Below are 27,482 nucleotides of genomic sequence, written 5' to 3' on the forward strand. Positions count from 1 at the left end.
TAAGTCAGCAGTTAGAATTGAAGGAAGATGGTTTAATGTTAAATCTGGTGTGAGACAAGGATGTACATTATCCCCTCTGTTATTCATTATCTATATGGATCACATTATGAAGGAATGTGGTATTAAACCTGATATCAAAATTGGAGATGTTAATGTCAGCTCTTTGCTTTATGCGGATGATGTTATACTTCTAAATAAATCCGCTACAAGTCTGCAAGATTCTCTGACTAAATTGAATAGCTGTTGTAATAGATATGGTATAAAGGTCAGCAATAAAAAGACAAAGACAATGAAAATAGGCAGAATCATTGAAAATGTCAACTGTGTTGTGAATGGAGAACCTGTGGAACAAGTAAAACATTTCAGCTACTTAGGCACGATTTTTAGTGAAGATGGTAAATTAAATATGGAAATAGACAACAGAATCAACAGGGCTGGTATGGTAGGAAGTCAATGGAATAAATATGGAATAAGAGAGAAATTAGTTGGAACACTAAATTAGCTCTATACAAGACAGTGTTCAAACCAGTTTTAACTTATGGATCTGAGAGCTGGGTCAGAAGTAAAACACGTGACCAAAGACTAGAGACTGCAGATGAGAGTCCTGAGAAAGATTAGAGGTGTAAACGGATGGCATCAATGACAATATCATATTAAAAACGAAGATATTAGGAAAGAACTGGACATTATCAACATCCAGGAATGCGTTAGCAGAGCTAATCTCAGGTGGTATGGTCACTTAAACAGAATGTGGAAGGAAAGATTAGCAAAACAAGTGTTCTCTGCCAAGCTGGCAGGAAAACGACCCAGAGGAAGGCCAAGATATAGGTGGATTGATACGGTACAAAGTGCCTTGGACGATAAAAATATAAGATCTGGTAATGTTGGAGTCCAAGATATAGGTGGATTGATACAGTACAAAGTGCCTTAGACGATAGAAATATAAGATCTGGTAATGTTGGGGTCTTGACTAGTAACAGACTGATTTGGAGAAAAATTGTAGATAGGAAGTTAGTAATGATGTAAATTTTTCATGTAGTACTATCATATCCTGTACACCCTGTGAGGGTACATGGCAGGAATTTAATGATGATGATGATGATGATAAACTGATGGAAAGGGACAAGAGAATGCTGCAAATAAGTTGTAAGGTCCACTCATTATATATCAATAGATTCCCGCACAATGGATATGAGGCTATAGATTTTATGTGTTGCTGCATAAAAGCTAAACATTACTCCCAAATAATGCCCAGGTCGAACTTTCCATGGTGCAGAACATGCTGTGAGACAACAGTAAGAGAGCAGAAGGCAATGATATGGACAACAAATCATGACACATACTCTCTCTCTCTCTCTCTCTCTCTCTCTCTCTCTCTCTCTCTCTCTCTGTCTCTCTTTCTCCCAAATCAGATGGATATGTTTGAGAATAGCAGTTTTAAAGATTGTTTATCAGAATATATCATCGCATTTGTTAACTATGGTGCAGTTTTTATGTTGCAAAGATGCTTTAATTTGTTTAACATAGAACACATTTTTGTAGTTCTAGAAAAATTAACATTAAATATTCTATTGACTTCCTAAATTCGATGTTCTCTATGCTGTGTTAATTCCATGGAAATAAAATAATTCAGGATCAGTATGTTAGCAGCCCTTGCAGTAGCAAAGGTTGTTTGCAACATGATTTCAAGAAATGGAAGTGAAAAATGTGCTTATGCAAGAGTCCTCTCTGAATCCTATAGAGAATTTTTGGGAAGAGTGAGAATGTTGGGTGAGAGAGGAACAATATAACACAACTTCATTTACAGGAATGAAATTATGTTTTGTTACTGACTATACCATTTTGAGGAGGGATGAATAAAGAGACTTGTGTCTATTTTTCAACATTTAGTTCAGCATCTGTAACAGCTGCCAAAGGTGGGAGGCAATGATCTTAGTGAAATATTTGGATGTCCATATATTGTTTGTAATACAGTGTATTTATACATTTATGAGATGGTAAGTAATGAAATTAAAATCAATCAAAAGCAGGCAAAACAGTCGTAAAAATAATAAAAATCGATCAATATGCAGTAGAAGATAAGAATTTTATATATGTGGAAGCAAATATATCATAGATAATGAAAGTGAAAATTGACAGAAATATAATGGAAAGACTGAAAAAGCAAATACTGCTTTCAGAAAATTAAATTATATATGGAAATCATCTAAATACCATAATAAAACCAAAATATCTTCAACAGGAATGGATCAGGCATGGAAAATTATCAAAAAACAGGAAGGTAAAGTAGTTTTCAAACAAAGGGGCTGCATAAAATATAATATTAAAAATATTTTGGCCTTAATGTATAACAAACAATGACTTATATAAGCTGACTGATGAAATAAAAAAAATGCAGATGGAAATGATTGGACACATACCAGGAATAGACATTAAAGAGATTCCTAGAATGACTTTGACATTAATCCCAAAAGGAAAAGGGAAAGGCCTAAATTAACTTGGCAGAAAAGGAAAGGAAAGGAAAGAAGGATAGTTGGCTGGCAGAGCTAGAGAGAAGGTGAACTGGTGGCTCAAGACAGATGTATTTGGAAGAAATGGATATCAGCCTTATGTGCCATGAAGCACAAAGAGGATAAGTAAGTAAGCAGTACTAGTAAGAAATGAAAGCGAAAGATATGAAGACTGAAATTCATAGTGAAGAATTTATGGAGACGCAACGCATGTGTTAGCATAATTACTTTACTTAACATTAAGCAGGTAACAATCAATGTCTCACAAGAGGTCAGGCTAGGATAAATGATTAACAAACATTTAGATTCATTTTACTTTTTATAGTTTTGTATAGTTCAGTGGCATGTAGCTTGTATATTGTACATATGTATGTTCCTGATGATGACCTCAATACAGAGGTCGAAACAATGATGTTACTTGCTTAATGTTAAGTAAAGTAATTATTCTAACATATGTGTTGTGTCTCCATAAATTCTTCTAACCTTAAAAGAATGAAGACTGAAAGATATGAAGAAATGAAACTGAACAATAAAGTTCACTCACTCTCTCTCTCTCTCTCTCTCTCTCTAAGAATTCACAAATATCTGAAGTAAGAAAAAATTAATTCCAGTAATATTAGAAATTACAATAATTCCTCAATTATCCAACCACAGTGGATAAGCAATTTGTTAGTTTAATAATTGAAAAGGTGGACAATTGAAAGTTCAATTACATAGTGCTGTATGTGAAATCAGTTGGCACACTGACTTTTGTGAATGGGTCAGTGTGCCAACTAATTAAGAGATCAAAGTATACTGCATATCATTGGGTTTATTATTATTATGAAAACAAATGATCTCAGCAATGCCAAAATGTGATTTAAAAAATAAAAATAAATAAATGGCACACAGAAATTATATGAGAACTTTACCACCATACAAGAAAAGAACTTTAATCTCTACTTAATTCAACAGAACCAAAAGACAATTTCAGCGATTATTATATGTCAGATTCTGATATAATCAACTCTTACATTTCAATTTAATTGTGTCTATTGAAAAAAAAAAAAAATCCTACAACAACAAAAACTTGTACCAAATAAAAAACATCTTACATCCAACTCACCAAGATTCAGAGCATAAATGTAAATATAAATGATGTGTATCATCACTTACAAACATTCAGATCTAATCTATTTATGACTGAACTTCAAGCACCAACTTCAATGACCACTTTACTTCTTAACTGTCCAAACTACTCTCTATCATTCCTTCTACTACAAGAGTGGAACATGTGGGTTTGGGTATGATCAAATATTCCATGCTAAAGATTCCCAATCTAGAATACTCTGTTTGTGACCTTTGGCTTGACATATTCTAACCTAACTCACTCACATTTGTCTACTGTCTATTATATGTTATATCAGTCCAACCAGCTAAACAAACAAGTCATCTTCGAAGGTGAATTTAATGCTAGACTTCTATTGTCCAATACCAAGCTGGAATGGATGCCTTACAAATGAACTAAGACAAACTGTCTTATCTACCAACCAGAATAACAGATAATCCTTTGCACTCTCTTAGCAGCACTGCTGAAATTTTCTTAACCAGTTCTCTGTTGAGGACATCTCTACTCTTGGAAATGCAGATCATTATCTAGTGCAAGTTTCCACTCCTATAGAACACTTTCCTCAGTCAACTTCAACCTCTTGTGCTCTAGTGCTATAATACTACCAAATGGGATGATCTCCAAGACATCTAATTTTCCTTTCAATGGCCAGATTACTGCTTGGAAAGTTGCAGAAACTATGCTCCAATCAAAATTCCTATCCACTTATCTGAAGCCATGATTTAACAACAGGTGTACCAAAGCAGTCCATGAAAAAATTAAGCCACAAATGGCTTGAAACATTAGTGCCAGCTGCATTCTCAGTTTACACTAAAGCATGCATCAAATGTAAAAACCACTAACAAATCTAAATGTTACTATTGGAAGTTTTTTTTTCCCCCTGCAAGGAGATGTGCTTTGCATTATGGGAGATACTAAGACAAGTGATGAGAACTTAGTCCACCTTTACCATGAGTTGCCTCAGTCCTTAAGATACTTAAGGTGCAAACTTTGTTTGCTTACACTTGGATAAAGGATTAAACTAAATTTATTATACTAAATGTTACTAGGAAAGAGCCAAATGCAGAAATTTCATTTCTTGTACAAATGGCAGTCATACCTTCTTGATTCCTTTGCAAGTAATCAAGAAAGTATGATTGGCATGTGTACAGGAAGGAAGTATAGTTTTGTATTCTGCACATTTTGTACTCAAAATTTTTAAAAGGAAATCTTTGGATATGCAATTGCACAAAGTAAAAAAATTCATTAATTCTTAACAAGATTAACAAGTGATACTCCACATAAATATGATTCTCACAAAGTGGACTCTATATTATAATAAAATATTTTTCATTTTTTCATTAAATTTAAAACAAGATAACATGCTCAAGAATTATGATATTTTTTTAAGTGAAAAAATGTATAATCAATTACTATAATTGCACATGTAGAATGTGCAATTATAGTAATAACATCAATACCTGAGGGGATGGATCTTTCAATATAGAAGTTAATATAGTCTGACTCTGTGGAATGCTTGGTGCAATAGGACTGTCAGGAAGAAAAGAAGACCAGTAGCCAAAGATTATCTTCTTCTCTGTAATCTACAGATTTAAATAAAAGCAATGATGAAGACATAACTTCATGTTCCTTTATTATAATGATATATTCAACACTGAATCATCTATTATAAAACATTTATTAATAATTATGCCTATAAATCACATCAGGAATTCAGCTTGAATTTAGATCTCACTTGACCACACCTTTATGATCACATTGTTATATCTGCAATTAAACTCATGATATTAAAATATTAATTAACTGAAGAAATTAACACTAGTTTTTGCAGGATATTTTTAATACAAATCTTCCCATGAAAAGTTATAATATATTTGGTAAGAATTTATATTCAGGTTTTAGTTCTATACCCAAGTGTAAGTATGAAGTATCTTCATTACCAGTCTTGTATATAGAGGCTGTTGACTTTGCATCAATTGCCTCAGGTATCCCATAATGCCAAAACACTATGGGAAGGTTCACTAAACTGGTTTTGACTTTTACTGAGGTCTCATCAGTGGGAGCCACACATAAACAGTTACCAAGGTTAAATTCAATGCAAAAGTCATCATATCTAAACACATTTTTTAAATTTAATTTTATTTTAAAATTAAAAATAAAATAAAATGTGGGATAAAAATTTAAATTAAATTTTTATCCCACACGAAAAGCACATACAAGAACCTATGGCACATTGGTGCTGTGTGTGGAGCACAGGTAAGGACTGAGAAATAAATCTATTGATATTTTTCTTGAAGAGTTGGAAGTTGAAGTTGCTGAGAAACATATTATGAAGAAAGCTGTTCCAGAGGACAGAGGTAAATGGAATAAATAAGGAAAAGTAGAAGCAGGTTCAGTGTGTTTGGAGTTGTAAAAAGAAATGTTGGGCAGCCATTGCTCTTATTTTAACACGCCAAGCAGAAAACAAAGTGATGGTTGCCAGTTCACTGGAGCAGTGGCCATGGAAGTACCTGTGGAACTGACATAGAGCTGGAACATTGCATCTGTGAGACAGAAGTTCAAATGAGTCTGTGAGGGAAGTGTTATCTATGAGCTGAATTGCTCTCCTCTGGACAACATCAAGAATTTTTATGGCGGTTTTATGTGCACTAATCCAAATGTAGTTAACAGTATTCTGTGGATGGGAATATTTGGATGTTTGCAATGTGTATACACTTAGTAGGGGAGGGGTCTAAAAGAGCATCTTGAGTAAAAAAGAATGCCTAGTTTTTTCAAAGCTGAGGAAGCTGCTGATGTGATGTGTTTCTGCCAGGAGAGGGTTGGAAGTAAATGTCAGTACATGAAGAGATCCTGTCTGGTGATTTGTCTGAGGGTAAGAAAAGGTGGCTGGCTTGATTGGCTGAGTGGTTAGCATATCTGCTCTCCAGCTTAAGAGGCTGCAGATTCAAATACTGCCTAGGCATTGATGTTTGTGATTGTCTTCTGCCTTCATACATTCATTCATCCAAGTATAGATACACTCTCCCAAGATGGACTGGATCACCATAGGAGAAGAAGACCCAATCCTCCTGCAATGGGAGAGGCCTTCACCCAGTAGTGGGTAGAAAAACACGCTGATGATGATCATCATCATCTTCAAGAAAAGGTAAGTTAAGAACTATTTTTTCATGAGAAAAGGCAGGACTGTGTTTTGGTGACATTGAAAGTGACCAGATCATCCTTGTCTCCTACTGAATGATGATATGGAGATCAGTTTTTAAAGTATTGGTTGCTGACGATCCTGAAGCTTGAGATGTCTGAAACTGCATGGTTAGTTGACAGAAGTGTACTTTCATCAGTAAAGCTACAGATAGAATTAGTGGTAATCAAGAGTAGGTCATTTATGTATAGCAGAAAGATAATAGGTGATAGAATGGAGACCTGATGCATTCCTGCAGGGGTGGTAGCAAAGCTAGAAGAGGAAATGCTGTCCACAAAACTTTTAGTCACATATAGCATTAAAAGTTTTGTCGGTTGTACTATGAATTAAAGATGACAGGAAATTATATTATTGGTTTAATCCTTTATCTGAGTTTAAGCAAACAATGTTTGTGTGTGAAGTATCTTCACAACTATGCTACTTATATATAGAGGCTAATATAACATCACTTCAATTGCCCTAGTACCCTATAATACAAAACTCACACCCTTTCAGATGTGCATGATGCTGTGCATTATGGGAAGGGTCACTACCCAGATGAGTTCTGACCTTTATTTACAGACCCTGAATGGGTGAGATTCTGATCATTCAAGATTGTTTTAATCAAAACTGCACATATTTTTCATAGATATTAAGGCATAAAAGTTGTAAATAAAATATTAAGTACATATAAAACAAATATCTATTAAAGTAGTTATTTATTTTCAAGATTAATATGTGCAATTCTCCTGAAAAATATTGGCTGAAAATCTGTGATGTTTTCCATCCCTTCTTATTTGCTTGTGAAACAACAAGCAATCTTGCCTTTACATATCCCTTCAGTGATCACAGGTTTTCTGAGTGATACATCATAAAAGGTTTTATTTTGTAGCTCCCGGAAGCATTGCCTCCCAAAAGCACCATGCAGCGGTCTTTGATGACTTAAATTCAGGCTCTGTCTTCTTTTTGATGGATATGTAGGTATGATTGGGCATATGCTTCCAAAACATGCCAGTTTCATCTGGGTTAAACACCTGCTTCAGCATATAACCTCCTTCTGCTATCTTTGCTTTGTAGAGATAATGAAATTCTTTAGTGGCAACGTGATCTACAGCTGCAGCCTTGCCAATCATGGTAAGGTTGCAGCACACACATAGTGACCCTTATAGAGGTCAAACCACCTGCAAATTGCAACTAAAGGTGTTGGATGCTTTAATCTTTCATCAGATCTTCATATTTATAGATAAAGATAATACCACATAGACCAAAAAGGCAGTAAGGACAATAAGGCAGTAACTGGACACTGAGCACCGTGGATGAACAGAGGTAGGAAACAAGATGCATGCATGGAATCTTATGTTACAGAAATGAAACTGCATATATGCAAAAACGTGGATGGCATTAAAGCTAATAAGAGTTACATTTTATAACTGACAGTTAAGAGGGTTTTTAATGTTTTGACAAAAATTTTTAAAGATCGAGGAATAATTGTGATTTTTCCCATTGATTATTAAGATTACAGTTTCAGCTTGCATGGTCATTTTTAAAGCCTTACATTACCATGCAAAGCAAGGGCTGCCTGTACTCTGGATGACAGATGGGTATGGAAAGATTCTTCCACTTGATTACAATGTGTATTATACTTGACAAGAATTTAAATTCTTGTTTTACTCCTATACCCAAGCGTATGTGTGAAGTAAGTTCATGATTGGTCTACTTGTATATAGAGGCTATTGATTTTACATCAACTGCCTTAGTATCCCATAATATAAAAACATTATAGGAAGAGTCATCACATTCAAGTAAACTGGTCATGAAGATATTACATGCTTACTCTTGGGTACAGGATTAAAACAAGTATACAAAATTTTGTCACATATAATATACATTATAAACAGCAGGAAAAACTTTCCACAACTGTCTCTCAACCAGAGTAGTTAATACTAAAGGCGATACACTTTTACCTTATTTGTATATATAGAAAATATATAGAAAATATAGAATTTTTGCACTGATTTAACCTAGGTACAGGTTTTCTATAAGCTGGTGTGAATTTGTTTGGCGCGTATGAGCATTGCGTGAAAGATGCCAAGAAATGTAATGTAGCAATTGAATTTGACGTTTAGGGTAGTCAGTTTTCGATAATTAGAATTGACTTAATGCATGAATTCTGAGAATTGGATAGACTTTGATTCAGATGCAATTTGATTGATATATAGAGGTAAGACTTTGATTTAGATGCAATTTAGAAATTGTAGTGAATTCTGAAAAAGAAAATATGTCATTGGATTTTAACGGTAGCTATCGCAGAAAGCAAACCTGTGGAAAACTTTACCAGGTGCATTCAAAACAAAGGAGTGGATTTTGATTGAGATTCGCTCAGCGAAAGGTAAGGTTTCGCTATTAATTTTCAGTTTTAGTAATTGACCAACTCCTATCAAAACCTACTAGATGTAATTATGACCGAAATAGACACCGACGCCCTGATAGAAACACTAGACAAAGGCCTGGTGCTAAGCCTACTCAAAAAATTACTAAAAAAATTTGAAGTGGAATGGCCAGGCTACTTGAACCTGTACTCCACAACAAGGGATGATGAGGAAAGTGAGGATACTGCTAATACAGAGGAAAAACTGGATTTGGTGGTCTCCAATCCCCCCCTCCCCCCCCAGGAACAAGGAGAGACCCACCCGTGAAAAAAACACAAAACATAGACGACAGAACCACCCACAGATGAAGGTATGGAGGAAGATGGACGCAACTCTGACCTTCCTGCCTCCACTAAAGAGAAATTGCCTCCAATTATCTCAAGAGAAAAGAACAGGTGGAAGGAACTAAGGGCCACTATGACTAGTCTACAGATAGCATACACAACAGCAAAGAATTTAGACGATGGCATCAAAATTCAACCTGCCACTATAATGGACTACCGCAGACTCACAAAGGAGCTAGACAATAAAGGTGTACAATACCATACCTTCACCCTCGACTCCGAGAGGAGCCTGAAGGTGGTTCTCCGTGGAGTATCAGAGCACATCCATACAGAAGACATAGCCGCCGATCTCTGCTACCAAGACCTACCACCAATCAAGGTCAGCAGAATGACCAGAGCAGACAAAAGTCCGATGCCACTCGTCTTAGTAGAGATCCACCAGGCATACAAAAACATATATGACCTAACATCAATTTGCGGGCTAAAAATCAGCCCAGAACCACTAAGAAAAAGGACCTCATCAGGGCAGTGCCACAGGTGCCAAAAGTATGGTCATGCCCAGAGATTATGTAAAGCCGAATACAAGTGCATAAAATGCGATGAGAACCACCCCACAAACACCTGCACCAAGCCAAAATCCACCCTGGCTAAATGTGCAAACTGCAGGGGCCCGCATCCAACAAATTACAAAGGATGTATACAACACCCAAAAAACAGACGATCTGCTCCCTCTACCCATCAGAGGTCGACAAAACACGATACAGAACCAACTGCCGCAACCAGAAGCCCCAATCAAAGCAAACCTCAAACGGCAGACAAAGACCTACGCAGATGTAGTTCGCTCAACAAAGGCCACTCAGGAACAATACCTCCCAAATTTAGCAGCCGTCATCACAAACTCCCTCACAAATATGCTGCAAGACTTCAGCAAATCTAACCCAACATCGGACTCAAGAAAAATATTTCTACAAGAAACCCAATCGATCCTAGCAGCTCTCATAAATGCATAAAAACAAAAGCACCCCAGTTTCCCTACAGATCATCGCTTGGAACGCGAACGGACTTAGAAACAAGATTCTGGAACTCCAAGAATTCGCAGTGAGATACAACCCAGACATCATCCTAATAAATGAATCCCACTTAAGACAACCTCAATATTAAAGGATACCTCCTCCACAGAAATGACAGAATAAACTACAGAGGAGGTTGCACCGCCATTTTCATAAAAAGCCACGTCGATCACCACTCTGTAACCAGCCCCTCAACCAGAAATCTAGAGCTCACAGGAATAGTAGTACCCACTACCTCAGCTGGGAAACTAACATTTTATGCAGCTTACAACCCTCCATCAAAGAATCTACTACATTCAGATCTGGATGCTGTCCTCGGCAATAAAGAGCAAGTCATCGTTGCCGGTGACCTAAATGTGAAACACCCTGCATGGAACAGCAAAACCACCAACAGAAACAGCTACACCCTCTTCAGCTACTCCAGTTCAAATTATGCAGTGGTGGCAGGCCCCAGAGAACCAACACATCATAGTACGTATGGCACAGCCAACATACTTGACATTGCTATCCTACAAAATATTAAGCTACAGTATAGCCTAGACTCTTTAAACGAGCTGACATCCTATCACAATCCAATCCTGCTCCAGCTGGGAAAGCAAGAACAACTGCTGCCTCCCCCCACTTCTTCATCTCATGGAAAAAACTACCAGAAGTACTATCGGAACACATTGAACCTGTCCCTCACATCAGATCCATAAAAGAAATTGAAAATGCTGTCAAAAGCCCGACTCAGCAAATCAAGACAGTCATAAAGGTTGTCACCTCTACCAAAACCACTTTTAAGCCAAACCGACTACCCGAAGACATCATGGATTTAATTAGGGACAAAAACAAAGCAAGGAAAAGGTACCACAACACCCGTGCACCTCATGACAAAAAGATCCTCAACAAATTGAACAATGAAGTTAGAGAAGCACTTAAAACTCACAGGAACGAAACTTGGGACAAACTAGCCTCTATATCACCCGGCGAACACTCCATCTGGAACATATTAAGAAGCCTCAGAAACAAAAACAAATCTCTTCCCCCCCAACTCGAGTCAGACAGGGGCCTAGTACACACGAACGCAGAAAAAACTGAAGAGATAGCAAAGAACCTAGAAAAACAGTGTAGCCCTACATACGACAACTTGGACATCAAGCATGTCTAAAATCCACCTCCATGTCAGACATGCACTAAAACTCACTGACACCTGCAACAACAAACCTGCAAACACCTCACCAGTGGAAATCTATGAAGTTCTAAAGAAGCTAAAGAATAAAAAAGCCCCTGGCCCAGATGGCATAACAAATAGAATAATTAAACTGCTGCGCCGAAGAGCTGTCATACATCTCACCATCATAATCAACGCCATGTTCCGATTTAACTATTTCCCCAGCTATTGGAAAGTCACAGATGTGGTCCCAGTGCATAAACCAGGTAAAGATCCACACCTGCCTGAAAGCTATCGACCCATCAGCCTAATCTCAAACTCAGGCAAAATTGCCGAAAAAATCATCCTCTCCAAACTCCAAGTCTCAGTAAACGAGTTAAATATCCTTCCTAAGGAACAATTTGGCTTTAGACAACATCACAGTACTACTCAACAAATTCATAGGATAATTGAGTACATCACCACCGGCTACAATTGGCACCAGCACACTGGAGCAGTTTTCCTCAACATAGCGAAAGCTTTTGATAAGATATGGCACCTTGGATTACTACACAAACTCATCTCAGCAGGCATACCATCAAGAATCGTCCACCTAATTAAATCTTACCTCCAGGACAGACACATACAAGTCAAAATAAACAGTACAGTTTCCAGTCAGCGATGGATCTCTGCGGTAGTTCCCCGAGGTTCCCTACTGGCACCGATCTTATTCTTGATATAGATGTCAGCCATCTTAGCACTATGCGGATGACACAGCAGTACTTGCCAGATCTCTACAACCACATCTTGTCACTAAAAAACTGCAAGAAAACCTACTAAAATTAGAATGGTTCTCCAAATGGAGATTACAAGTGAATCCCCAAAAGAGTATAGCGATACTTTTCACCAGAAGATTGACAACTCCCAATGGGGACCTTTATCTATTCAACACCAAAATCCCTTGGCAAACAGAAACAAAATATCTTGGATTAATTCTAGACAAAAGATTAATATTCAACCCACACATCAAAGCCTTATGTGCAAAAGCATCTAAAACCATCGCACAACTTTACCCTCTAATAAATAGAAAAAGCAAGCTAAATACCAGAATCAAAGTACTCCTCTACCTGCTGACGATCTGCCCCATAGTGACATATGCATCTCCAGCCTGGAGCCACACATCCAACACCAACATCCTCAGGCTACAGAGAGTGCAAAATAAGTGTTTGTGCATGATCTTGGATGCACCGTGGTTTGTAAGGAACGTCAAACTGCATAGAGATGCAAACATCCCTTACATCTACTCCTTCCTACTAACTACAGCGGAAAAATTCTTCTCAAAGATCTCTACACACCCCAACGATCTAGTTAAACAGGCAGCAAACTATGACGAAACTGACCTCTTCAAATAAAAGAGGCCAAAAGCCAGCCTAAATACTAGCAACAATGACTAATCCCCCCCCCCAGGGCGAACTCACAGCTCATAAATATTTCCTTCAATTCGTCCTCCCTTTCAGACAACAAGGAATAAAAGCATCTTGCTTCACCCTTCTGGCCAACGATGTTATGTTATTTATGTAACCTAGGTACAGGGTGACCACCACTAGTACTTTCGTACTAGACCTAGTACTTTTTATAAATTTTTAGTGTTCTAGTACATTCACCAACAGATCTAATACATTCTTCCTTCCAAATAATAACAATAACAGCAACATGAGAGTTAGACATATGAGTTTAATATTTTTCTCTTCTCCCACTTCCCCATATGTCGCATTCAGTGACACAAGCATGATTTCTCTTACCCCCAATCCCATACTGACGCAATCCAACCGGCATTAGCCAATGAAATATATTCTTTGCTATTCTATAATTCAACATCTTCGCTATTCAAACACTTCTCGCGCATTATAAGATCATTACAACACTTAAAACAAGTAGAAAAATTAAATATTTTAATATGAGTAACAACCTTTTATTGATGCACAGGGTAATTTGGACCCCACTGAAAAGGTAAATCCAGCATACAATGGTCAGATTTTAGACATAGAAAATTTATATCTAGGGGTGTTATGAAGAGCTTGATACAGAATGGCAACTATTGAAGACTGTAGAAGCATTAAAAAAAGATCAAGAATTCATGGTGTTTTTGGAATAAAGTTTTTGAAATGAAAAATGCTGTAGGAGAACAAATACTTCCTAATTTAACAAATAGTTAAAGCTGTACTATGCCTCCCTCATTCATCACTGGCAACTGAAAGAATGTTTTCAGCAGTGACAATAAATAATAATAAAATAAGAAATTAACTACAAACTCCCTTGATGAATGGACTCCTTTTGACAAAAGAAAAATTGAAACATTCATCAGCTACAGATTTTACTATTTCTGAAGAGTTAATTAATTTAGCAAAATCTGCTAAAAATAATGAATAAATACTTCAGTGTTTTTCTTGTGAGTGGGAACCCCTGTATATTTGTAAATAGCATATTAAATAACTGAAAATTTAATGTTACATTATTTTAAACAAATATGTAAATATGTAAACAAATATATTAATTTACCATATAAAAATTATAAGGTAAATTAATACACATATTAAATGCTAGAGTTACACTTGGAACTTCTGTTATGATGATTGACAACTGCAGCTCTTAGACTCATAGATGACTACAGTGAGGTGAGTTTGACTTTTTTTCTTTTCATATTTGTCATACATGTGTTAATTTAGCGGCTTTACATTGAGTTCATCTATGATAACAAGGTAGTACTTTATTATCACAGATCAGATTGAGTACCTTTTTCCTGCATAAGTTGGTACTAATATTTTTGCTGGGTGGTCACCCTGCCTAGGTAACCTCTTAGGTCTGGTTCTCACTGATGACATTTTAATAATTTTCATTTTTGGGCTTGTTTTGAGAGTGTAGCAGTTCAGCTCAGTGGTAGGTTTTGCATGTGACTGAGTGGAGCAACCAGGAGTGTATTTATTAGTCTAAATTGGGGATAATGTTTTTATAAGGAATTCTAAGTTTGGTCTCATTTAAAATCAATGCCTCTCTTTCAAAGGCAAATAGATGAGATCTAATTTTTGAATAAAAATTAGAAGAAAAAAAAACGTGAGAAAGTTACAAATTTTTGGTATTATTTCCAATCGCCTGGTTCCTGGTTTAGCAAAATCAACTTATTTTGTCCATGTTTTTCACAAAAAGAACCGATGGACTGTCCAGCGCTATCAAAATAATAGAGTGAGATCATAGTATCATATTCCAAATCAGTCATCATTTCGAGTGATCATACTGATGATGATGAGCAAGCAGCTGTAGGTTGCTAGCTCATTTGAATACCAGCTGCAAAGATAACTAGCTCAGAGTATAAATCGAATATGAAGCTGCTAATGCATGGAATATAGTTGTGTTAAAGATTTCTGCATCAACAACTCAAACTGGCTTCATTCAACAACTCTGCTGATCAACTTGGAAGAGATACCAAGGTATTTGTTGTAAGCAATGACCTGACACAAGTTGTCCATCAGAATACCATCTGCAGGTAATTCTCACTATCCTGCCAACACCCTCAACTTTTATTCTCAATTCTCCAATTCCACTGATCAATTGCTGTAAGCAATGACCCAACATTAGTTGTCCATCTCCCTCTCAAAATACTAAATAATTTTTGCCATCCTACCAACACCTCTGATCCTTTCTCAACCACCTCTCCTTCCACATGTACTGTTTATGTTGATTTTCCTCTTCATAACTCAAATTATAACCTCATTCAAGTTTCTTTTACAATAGATTAAAATGAGGATGAGGATGGCCATTCACACAGCCATTCTCAGTCTTGTATCCTTTGGCATTCAATGTACCAAATGGTATCTCCATAGTCAGATTTTTATTTCCATTTCCATTCTCCTGACCCAAACTCCCACGATGACTGAATACCAGAAATAATTCAAAATGGAATGAAGGCCTGCATCTCTATTCCACCTAAAATTACTGACCACTATCTAGTCTAATATTGTGCTCTAGGAGAAAAAAAAAAAATCAGCATGTGACAAGTGACTTGAAACCAAAATTAGAGCAACCACAAAAAAACTATCAACAAATTCTAATCTGATTTTGAAAGGGACAAATGAGAGAAAAATAGAATCAGAAGGCTCAACTGTTCACAACAGTTGAGCCCTGATTCTTTTAGGAAAATGGGATGATTTCATTCTCTCAGGTTCAAATGCTATAATTGTAATATCTCTCAAAGATAAGACTAACCTTGTGACATCATTCTTCCCTTTCAACTAATACATACGAGACTATGACAAACTACTTCCCACACTATCAAGAACAGCCCATTCCAGGCTGCCTTTTCTAGTCTTTCATCAGAGAGAAATAAGAAAAATTCTGAACAGCTCAGACACCACTAAGTTTCTGATCCTGATGACGGTGAGTAGATGGAACTGAAATCAAAACCTGTGTCACAGAATTAAGAGCCATCTTATATTACCATTTCAACCTTTCCTACTCTTTTTCATATCTTCTATAAATGGAAGCATGCTTCATTCAGCCCATTCCAAAAGAGGATTATAAAAGTTTGCTATTGTTCCACTGCCCTCACTCTGGTTCTCTGAAAAGTTGGCTGTGGGTGACATTTTCATGGAGGTCATCAACAGCCAATTTCTTAACCACCTAAAGGCCCATTAGCTAATTAATGACTAGTGATATGGATTCTACCACTCTCTATCTATAGCAAACCTTCTAGCCATCATCACCAGGCACATACAAGCTTATGGAAAGCTTTTGTAAACCTCACGTTGTCACTTCTGATACTTTCATGGAATTTGATTGAGTTTGGTAGAGGATTGACAAAAAAATGTATTGTAGTTAGGTGAGCAAGTTTCTTTGCCAGACAATAATGAACAATCCCGAGAAGAAGCTGGCAACCCAACTGCAAAGAATAGAATGTAGAATACTCTCTGATTATTCACTATATGTCATGGCAGATGGCTTTCCTCATCTCAGATTTCCTCACCAAATGTAGTAATGTCCAGGGCTCTGTACTTTCACCATCTCACTTCCTCCTGTACGTAAATGATCTCTCAATGACCACAAATCCAATCATGCTTCGTTAATGACCGTACACTTATTCCACTTCTCTGAAATTTGACATTTCACTAAAATTTGAAAACTTTTAGTGCACAATCATTTTAAGCATCAAGTCTTTCATAACCAATGCTTTAAATTCCTAACCATTCTTCAGTGGGATGAAGATAACCTTGTGAATTTCAATGTTATAAAAAATGCAGTCCTATTACTTTTCAGAAATGTACTTCACTTCCCCTTTACTTTTGTAAAAATCATATATCCAAATATCCAAATAAGATCAGATTTCTCTTGTGGAGTTTGACCCACACCCATAACCTTTCCTAGTACAAATATCACCTCCTCAAGAAAACTAGGTGTCCTTTTCTGCTCAAGACACTACTTCTTGCCTATACAACTGCAATACTACATAAATCCCAAATTGATTCAACCTTGGATTAAAATTCACACATTTGCAGTAGTGTACTAAAAACTTCAATCCAATTACTCTCTTTTGCTGTTTTTATTTTATGAATCATCTACAAATGCTTTCATGGGCAATGTTCTCTGAACTGTTCGACCACATTTCTCTAGTTTTTTCTAAGACTGCAAGAATGCAAGTAGCTCGTAGTCAAAATCTATTTACTGTCCAGTTTAGACCAACTGGAAAAAACTTCTATTCCTCCTCATTTCATTCCATTCTCTGGAACAACTTCCCTTACACAGTCTTTCCCAAAGACTACAGCTGTATCAACAGATTGCTACTTTGTATTTCTCTTATTTTATTTTATTTCAGAAGCCTTTTCTATGAAAATAATACTTAAATTACAAGCAGTTAGCTGAAATTCCTAACATTCTTTCTGAAATCCAGGAACATAATTATACTTGTAACTTCAATAAGTTTATCTTAAAGATCAGTATTAAATATCATACTGATTTCTCTTCTCTGTTAATTTTTGCATCAATAAATCATCTGATGGGTATTATTTAAGAGTACTCTATATCTTTGTGTGTGTGTGTGTGTGTGTGTGTGTGTGTGTGTGTGTGTGTGTGTGTGTGTGTGTGTGTGTGTGTGTGTGTGTGTGAGAGAGAGAGAGAGAGAGAGTGAGTGAGTGTGATGCTGGTGCTTTGCACTTTGCTGACCCATGTCCTGTTTTCTGAGATTATTCTAAGCTGTTGACTTGTCAGTGTGAATCCTGTATTCTTTAAGATACAGCTGAGGGAGAGAGCTTGTTTTACTAAAAAAAGTTTACTTTTATTTTAATTTCATCTTGATTTTACTTTTTTTGATTTAATCAAAAATCATACCACCTAGAATAATGCATGATTTTTTGATTGTTATACTACTTCACTTGTTTTTTTCAATAACCAATTTATTACATTCTAATAAGATCAGATAACTTATTTAGTTCTTTGAATTCCTAAGAAAATATGTGACATTCCCTCCCCCCCCCACCTCCTTCTCTAGTTTGGTGAATAATCCAACTATTTATTCTGTATAAATTTCATTTTTGCAAAATTTTAAGAGTTTTACATGGCTTCACCTTTGGAATAATGTCCATACAATCCTCCTTAAAAATCCTAAATTACATTCAGAGTGGCCAAATTTCCAGCATGCTTTTTCAACTAATACATCAATAACCATTTCATTTGAATAACTCTGCTACTTGTTAAAGAACATCACACATTTGTGTGATGTGCTTTAACAAGTCACACATGTCCTATTGTGTGGACAAATACGTTCAGCTTTCTTCCATACATAATTTGTAAAAATTATAGAGTTTCACAAAATCCAACATCAATGTGTTCCTTTTTTTGTTTCTAAGTCGCCCATGTCAATACAGTTATTATAAGCCCAACAATTTTTGGGAGTATCATAAAAGAAATCAATATAAATAAAAATTTCTTTTTGAATATTACTTACTCGGATTACTGCTTGCAGAGTACCAAAAGCATAATGCCGAACGCTTGATTGAAGAGATCTCAATTTAGCTGCCTGTCCTGCTTCTGTGTCTGAAAATTCTGAATCTGAGCTGCTGAATTTTTTCCACATATGCACATCATTGCCAAGCTGCTGAGAACAGGAATATGAGCAAACTTTCCAACGGTGGGGTGATACATTACCAGAATCAGACATATTACCTGCAGAGAAAAGATGAGGATAATATAGACTAAATAAAATTATCATAAATAATCACTAAGCATATTGAAATTAAACATGCCAAAAAACAATGTTCTTGCTTAATTGTTGAATCAAGTGTAAGCAAACAAAGTTTGTGCATGAAGTATCTTCACGACTAGACTACTTGTATATAGAGGCTAATTGTGAAGATACTTCACTGCAAACTTTATTTGCTTACACTTGGATAAAAGATTAAAGAAGAATATAATTTCTTTGCATCTTTAATTTCAATTTATAACCAAATGAAAAAACTTTCAATACCGAGCATATTATTGTTTTATCCAGCACTGATTTCAATATTCCTCTTTTGGGATTTTTCCAATGAAAATTTTAGCTTCATTGATATGAAATTCTATAGAGAAGGGACTATCTTTCTATTCTTCTTCTTTTTTTATTTCCTGATCCATACTTCATTTTACTACATCTTGTTGTTATAACTCATTATACTAGCACACAGCTCATAGCATTTTTTAAAAAAATCCATTGATTGTTCTCTCCTTTTTGAACTGCTTAACACTGAGAATGATCTTATAGTCTCAGATTGAAATATTTGTCAAATAAGTTTTATTAATTTTATACATATTCTTATGTCTATACATGTATTAGTAGCCCTACTATGTCACACGTGGCTTTTAAAATTCATCTGACTTCAAACAATTGCTTAAGTATCTCATAATGTAAAGCACACTTCCTTTCACACATGAATGTTGCTATGCACCATAGGGTCACTACCCAGATTGGTTTCAACCTTAATTGAGATCTCATCGGTTTAAGTTGGATCCAGGAAGATACCAAGGTTAAATCACTACAGACGACATATACACTATTTACCAATAATTGTCTGGACACTTCAGCAATTTACAATTGACACTAGCAGGTGAACCCTAATATTGGATATGTCCACCTTTGGCTTCGATCACCTCCTGCACCCTTTAAGGGAGGCTTTTCACCAATGTGCAGCAGACATCAGGTGGAATTTGTCTCCATTCCTCCATCAAAGCAGCACTGAGTTCAGCAACAGATCGAGGACTAGCTGCTCTGGACCTCAATTGCTCAAACTCATGTTTAACATCTTTAGTTTTATGCTTACAATATCAAAATGAGAGTATAGATGAAATTATATTGTTCTGATTTTCAGAACCTCTGAAGGTGTCAGGTGGTGAAAATGACCAAATTGGTTGGAAACACTGGGGTAGAAATCCATAATGCACAGAATCTTTATAAGGGCTTTTTAATTGAAAGCAAGTTAAACATACTCATATGAGATGGCATGGTATTCCATCCCACAAGGCAGATAAACCAGCAGAGAATATGAGACTGACAGACCAAGATAAGTACAGAATAACACGTATGCACAGTAAATAACTTTTTTATTATGCAAATATTTCATCTTATGTAGCATAAGACATCATCAGTATAACTAACGAACAAATGGAAATGAATTCAAAAAACAGTATGAGGGTGTTCTGAAAAGTTCTCGGCCTCGAGCATAGATGGCAACACTATTGGCAAGATTTTTTTTTTCCTTTCGAAGTTGGTACATCTGTCATAAGCATCCATGTGAAATTGCAAGTCATTCCATCAAGTAGTTTTTTTTATACAGCTGTCTGAAGCAAAAGTGTTGTCTGTATCCCTTGAAATGGATAAAATTGAGTATTGTGCAGTAATGAAATTCTTTGTAAAAGAAGGTTTAATGGCAAAAGAAATTCATTCGAAGTTCATAAAAGTTTATGGGCATTCTTCTCCTTCATTTTCGACAATTAAGAAATGGACTGGCAAGTTTAAATGTGGCCGTACCAGCCTTGAAGATGATCGACGTGAAGGATGTCCAAAATACATGTAACAACACCAGAAATCATTGATCAAGTGCACAATATGGTATTGGATGATGGGCAAGTCAATGTGCATGAAATTGCTGAGACTATAGGCATTTCAAAAGAATGTGTAGGATATATTTTGCATGAAGAATTGCAAATGAAAAAGCTTTGTGCAAGATGGGTGCCACGCTTGCTCACAGCAGATCAAAAACGCACTCGCATGAAAATTTCTGAACAGTGCTTGGAGCGTTTTAACAATAATTTTTGTGCATCAATTTATTACTATGGATGAGACTTGGATTCACCATTACACACCAGAATCCAAACAGCAATCAAAACAATGGACAGAAGCCAGTTGTTCAGCACCAAAGAAGACAAAGTCGGTTCCATCAGCAGGAAAGGTCATGGCATTGGTGTTTTGGGATGCTAAAGACATTTTTTTGTTTATTAATTATCTTGAAAAGGGTAAAACAATAACCAGGGAATACTATTCCAATCTTTTTACCAGACTAGACAAAAAAAATTCATGAGAAAAGACCCAGTTTGCAGAAGAAAAAATCATCTTTCATCAGGACAATGCACCTGCCCACAAAGGTGTTTTGGCAGTGGGAAAATTAAGGAATCTGCATTATGCATTGTTGGAACATCCACCCTATTCCCCAGATTTGGCTTCCTCGATTCTATCTCTTCCCAAAACTAAAACTCTTCCTTGCTGGTCAGCGTTATTCTTCGAATCAAGAGGTGATTGCAGCTGTATACCAGTATTTTGCAGATCTTACTGAGAACAACTACAGGGACGGGATAATAGCACTGGAGCATCGCTGGAATATATGTATTAGTCTTAAGGGAGATTTATGTTTAAAAATAAAAATAATTTTGAAATTATAAATTTGTTTCTTCATTGTTAGGCCGAGAACTTTTCAGATCACCCTCGTAGTGCGCATGCTTAAATTAGAATCTCCCTATATACACAGTCACGTGTTAATGGATTAAAAACACCAGGCTGAAATTAAAATTACTTAAATTAAATTAAAGTATAAGAGATAAATTATTGAATACAATTGAGGATAACGAGTAATCAGTTACGAGTTTCAAAAAAGTTCCTTTTTTGAAACTCGTAACTGATTACTCGTAACTCGTAACTGAGCAACAAGGAATGGCTAGCTTTCTGATAAATTGTATGAGCACCTAGTGATTTAATGACTTCATTTAATTTAGCAAAAGTGGAAAGTTTATCGTGTCTGCACTTCTTTAAAAATGAGATTCTAGCACGTAGCTTACCCTGTTTCAAATGAAGCTTTCCTAATAAGTTGCTCTTCTGCTGTTAATTCCCCATGAAGGAATAAAACTTTTTTATATAGTGAAACCTGTGAGGTATCCATAACTATAGAATAATGCCACAGTAAATATATTTATTACATGTCTTGTCAGATGTCATCTCCTTCCAGGAGGTTGACTACCATGAGCTTCCACCATGTATAGTTTTGTGCTTCTCTTCTACATTCTTCATAGGACAAAAAGGTCCAGTCCTTAATATTTCCCATCCAATCTGTTCTTTGTCTTCTTCTTTTTCCTTGTATCATTCCTTCTAGAAGTGTTTTTTTGTAGGGATTCATGCATTAGTATGTGACCAAGGTAGGTGGTTTTCCTTTTATTGATGGTTTTCAGCAGATTCCTATCTTCTCCAATCATCTCTAATATTTGCTTTTTTGGCAGTCCATGGGATTCTAAGAATTCTTCTGAGGATCCACATCTCAAAGGCTTTTAGTTTATTTTCACAATATTTTGATATGGTCCAGATTTCTGCTCCATTTAGCAGTGTTGACCATATGTAGTATTTGGACAGCCTAATTCTTGTTTTTGTGTGAATTTCCCTTGAGGTCAGAATGTTTTTCATGCTAATGAAGGTTGATCTAGCAATTTCTATTCTTCTTAATATTTTCTTATCACACTTTCCATTCTCTGTAATTAGTTGACCCAAATATATATAACTCTCTACTTGATCTAAAGTATTTCCTCTGATCTTAATTATCTTCTTATTTAGATCTGATCTTATTTAGCTTCAGCATCTCTTCTAGTAGGTTTTGAAGATTTTTTTTTTTATTTTCAGCTAGCTATTATTACATATTACATAATATAAACAGTATATTATGTATCATAAGACATCATCAGTACAACTAATGAACAACAATAGGAACTGAATTCAAAAAAACAGTAGTGTGCATGTTTTAAAAAATGCATAAAAAATAACAGGCAGAGAGACTATGTAGATAAAATTAAACCATTAATGTAGCATTTTTAACTATGTTTCTATAAACCAATGTACCCTTTATTGGTTCTAAACCTACAGTATAACCATGAGTGGAAAAGAATTTTTTATATTAATAAATTTATATATACTTTCAACATCATCATAATTAAATTCCTTTCCTCAAGGAGTGCAGGGTGCTGTGATAATGCCATACAAAAAGTTTATGTTATTACCAACTTCTTATCAACACTTTTCCTCCAAATCAGTCTGCTATCTGTCAGGACTCCAATACTGTCAAAATCTTACATTTCAGTTCCTGCCATCAAATATCTGTTTAGATAACCTTTCCTCTCTCATACTGTTTAAGTGATGCCATCTAAGATTAACTCTGCTCACACACTCTTGAATGCTAACAATGTTAAGTTTCTTCCAAATATCTTCATTTTTTATATGATTCTGTATATATAAAAATGTCTCAATCCTGTGACATTGCCTGCAGTAATAGATTTTAAATGGCAAAATGCTCAATTTTTGTTCCATGAGAAATGTATAAGTTTAAATAAGCTCCATAAGGTGGCAATTTTGCCAATTTCTGTTTTCTCTATTCAAGTTATACAAGGTTTGAAAAGAGAACATGGTTGCTTAAAATAAAGCTATTGAACTTACAAAATTGAAAACCATTAACATTTTCCATGGGCCTGATGAAATGGCAGGTAGTGTGAGGATGTGCATGGGGAAGGAAGGAAGTCATCATTTAAAGTGCTGTAGTACCAATTTTTCTCATGGTGAGTAATAAATGAATGTAACAGAATCATCAGGAAATAAGTTTGATGAGAGCAATGATAGGTATATGTGTAGCTAAATGAAGACGAATCTATAATAATAATCACTTGAGACTCATCAGTTTGGTCACTACAAACCTAATAAGCAAAATGGGATGAGTGACAAAATTTATCAACTGATCATTGGTATTGCCTATCACTACAGAGGACTAATTATTTCTGAGGGATGTGGGTATTGTGCATAAACAGATAACTACATTTCTTGACCTCCTAAATACTCTCTTTTGCAATGTAAGATTATTATTATCATCAGTATCAGACCTCTATGGATTCAAAAGACTCATCATGGGAGGCTCAGTGTCACAAACACAGCTCATCATCCTTGCCTTAAATGCATTTACCATCATAACATGGCACTCTCAGACAATACATTCCAATCACCTACTACTGTCCAGCAAAAATCCTACTCCCCCCCCCCTGCCTACACACACACACACCTTCCTTATACAGCTTCCAGAGATGGTCTCTTGCCCGTTCTCCCCTTGTCCTCCCCCCCCCCATTCTATGAAAAACATCCAAATTAATCTGGTAATAACCCCTTTACCAACTTATATATCTCAATCATATCCTTCCCCTCTTATCAACCAGACTCTACAAATTGCATTTCCTCAATCTCTCATCATACCTGCATTCCAGAGACTGAAAACAACCCTAATCAATAATCTCTGGACCCTTTCCAATATCTTTTCACCCCTTTGAAAACCAAGTGACTAAATCTGTGTAAAGTAATCCATGTGTAACATTATCAAATGCTTATACAATGGAAACATAACATTGTTACTTCTACATGTCAGCGTCCTCTATATTACTGCCAAAATCTACTATGCTGTCCTCACAATTTCAGCAAGGTGTCCTTGAAATTTTAGGTCTTTGTCCACCACCAACCCACAATCCCTCATCTCCTCCAGGATATCCTTGCCAACTGTATACTCTGCATCACATCTTTGCTTCCAGAATTTTAAATCCTTACACTTTGTAACAATGAACAATTAATTTCACTCACTTACCCATTCACTCAGTCTAATCAAGTCTTCTCACAAAGCTAAAATATCTGTTTTATACTTCATGATTCTTCCTAACTTTGCATCATCTGCAAAGAAGTGTATATCATCACCAGCTTTCAAAAACTCTTCCTGTTAACATACAAAATGAAGAGCAAAACTGGAGTGCTCCAAAACAGATTACCACTGAGGTACATCACTAGCGCTTTCCTCTTCTTGCTCCCCCATACACAACTTGCTGATACTTTATTGCCAATCCAGCAACATAATCTACTATCCAACCCCATCTGTTCTAATTTAATTACCAGCTTGTCATGAAGCAATCTATCAAAGTCCTTTGCAACATCTAAATATACCATGGCTACTAAAAAAAGCCCAACCAACATGAAGTCTCCTGAAGCCTAACCACAGCATGTTGCAATTTAGTACATATGTCTGGCCTTAGATAATCTGAATATTACTTCTAGCAGCATTTGTTTTAGATATCTCAGCATTAGCCCTAATAGACAGCATTACAATTTTTTTTTTTCTGAAAATCTCAAATCTACTAACCATATTTATAGGCTCAATGTATTTATGTACACAAAACATCGCAGCAACAAATAATACATTATCTTATTGGTTACAATGTATGTCACTACTTAAGTTCGTGTATATAAAACAAAATATTAAATGAGAAAGAAACTGCTGCCCTGTTGGCCAAGTGGTTTTCGTAACTGCTCTATAACCAACAGACTGAAGGCTCAAAACTCACAGTGAGCATGAATGTCTGTGATTGTCTTTAGGTGGAAGATGAATTGCATCGCCCAGTGAGAAACAACCATCTTACACTGGGAGATGAAAGAGTTCCACATTTAGTCTCTAGAGCAGGGTTTCTGGATTATATAAAAAATAAATAAAAAATACAAAAAACATACAAAATTAATCAAAATAAAAAAAAAATCCTTAGTCTACCCATGCTACTAATATATGATAAGTTTACAACCTTTTATGGGTGGGAGTTACACAAAAAATGTTACTTCCAAAGTCAGCACAAAAAACCTATAGGGTTTTTTGTGCTGATCTATATAGCGTATTCAACCTATATAACGTATTCAATACAGAAACTTTTCTTCCAATTTCAAAAAAAATTTTTTTAACATAATCTGATTTTATGAAAGGTAAAATAAAATAAACAATTTTGAACCTAAGTTCATATTTGATCTTTTAAAACTTACTGGAACTATCATTGCTTTCATCATTGCCTTCGTTCTTATTGCTATTTTTTCCTTTCTTTTCTTTAGTCAACTTTTTTTTTGTTTTCACCCTCCTTCTAGTTCTTCTGTTATGTACTGGTATCTGTCAAGATTGTCAGATATTTGTGAGAATCATGTAGTACAGTAGAACTTATAGCGTAACTTTTCTAGAAATGATATACTCTAATATCCTTGTCTATAAGATATTTTGACATAAAATTTACATTGATTTAATCCTAATAGATTATGCTGGAATATAAACTTTCTTGTTTGTAATTATCATAAAAAATGCCATTCATGTTATTTTCATTTGAGTTCATTTTTTGTGTATAATAATATTTTTACTGAATCAGAATGAAAAATTAAGTGTAAAAGGTTGATCACATTTCTATACAAGATATTTTGTAAACTACCACATCCTTATGCCATCCATCCATCCATCCAGCATGACAGATTATAACCTATCCTCATTTACAGTATGGCATCCATCCATGCATTTCTGATTGATGCAAATATCACAATTACACATATATACTTTTATACACTTCTGGGCTTCTTAGTAATCATTATGGGGGTTATAGTGTTGTTAGGGATTTCATTCAATCCAGCAATCTGGAAATATGTCACTCATATGCTCTGGTCTATGACTTCTTTGGTGAACCATGGATGCAAGTAAGTAAGAATAAAACTGTCATAAATAACATTCCATTAGATATTGTTATCTATTAAGATCCTAACATAAATGATGATAATAATGATAATAAGCTAATGCCTTTTGTTCCCTTATAGGGAGTAGACAAGGCCTTTTAATCCTATCTAGCTTTTGGAGACTAAGAGAGCAGTTCAATCTCCACCTAACATAAATGTACAATGCTAAATGCTTGTTTTATGTAGAGGGATTTTATGGGAATTTTAAATGGTTACAATTATTATTACACAGGAATGGGAGGCACACACACACTAATCATTATTGACATAGTGAATATCACATATATATACATCTCTTTAAAGTCATTCATCAACAAAGCACTCAAAAACTGCTTCATTGATGAATGACTATGAATTTTGCCTGTGGTGGCAAACTTTTCCACTTATTCACTGCTCTCCAAGCAAAAAATACAGTCCTTATATTATTATATATTATATTATTATATTATATTAGTATACAGTCCTAGTCAAGTGCTGGACTCATTAGATTCTGACATGACCACTTGTTCTCTCATTTCCAGCTAAGTAACAGAAAACTGCTTTAGCAACTGCTTCATAAAATCCCCCTTTAGTAACTTATATGTTTCTATATATCCCCTTTTCTGTGCTGATTAGCTAAACTTTGTAACCCAGAAACATTCAGTCTGTCATACAAAGCTCTCCATAAA

General features: G+C 35.6%; 1 protein-coding gene across 4 annotated transcripts in view; it reads right to left on the reverse strand.

Moving 5' to 3' along the window:
- The window catches only part of LOC150094096 (HEAT repeat-containing protein 6), a 446,924-nt gene that overhangs the window by 294,504 nt on the left and 124,938 nt on the right, over nt 1–27,482 (reverse strand). For all 4 annotated transcript variants that reach the window (XM_090412214.1, XM_090412213.1, XM_090412212.1 and 1 more), the window contains exons 8-10: nt 26,089–26,209; nt 18,703–18,920; nt 5,079–5,201 (exon numbers count right to left, since the gene is read on the reverse strand). In XM_090412214.1, coding sequence (XP_090268340.1) covers nt 5,079–5,201; nt 18,703–18,920; nt 26,089–26,209 — 462 coding nt within the window. The remainder of the gene's footprint in view (nt 1–5,078; nt 5,202–18,702; nt 18,921–26,088; nt 26,210–27,482) is intronic.

Source organism: Typopeltis vanoorti, chromosome 22 (assembly GCF_054136105.1).
Source record: "Typopeltis vanoorti isolate ZY-2024b chromosome 22, IOZ_Tvanoo_1.0, whole genome shotgun sequence".
Lineage (NCBI taxonomy): Eukaryota > Metazoa > Arthropoda > Arachnida > Uropygi > Thelyphonidae > Typopeltis > Typopeltis vanoorti.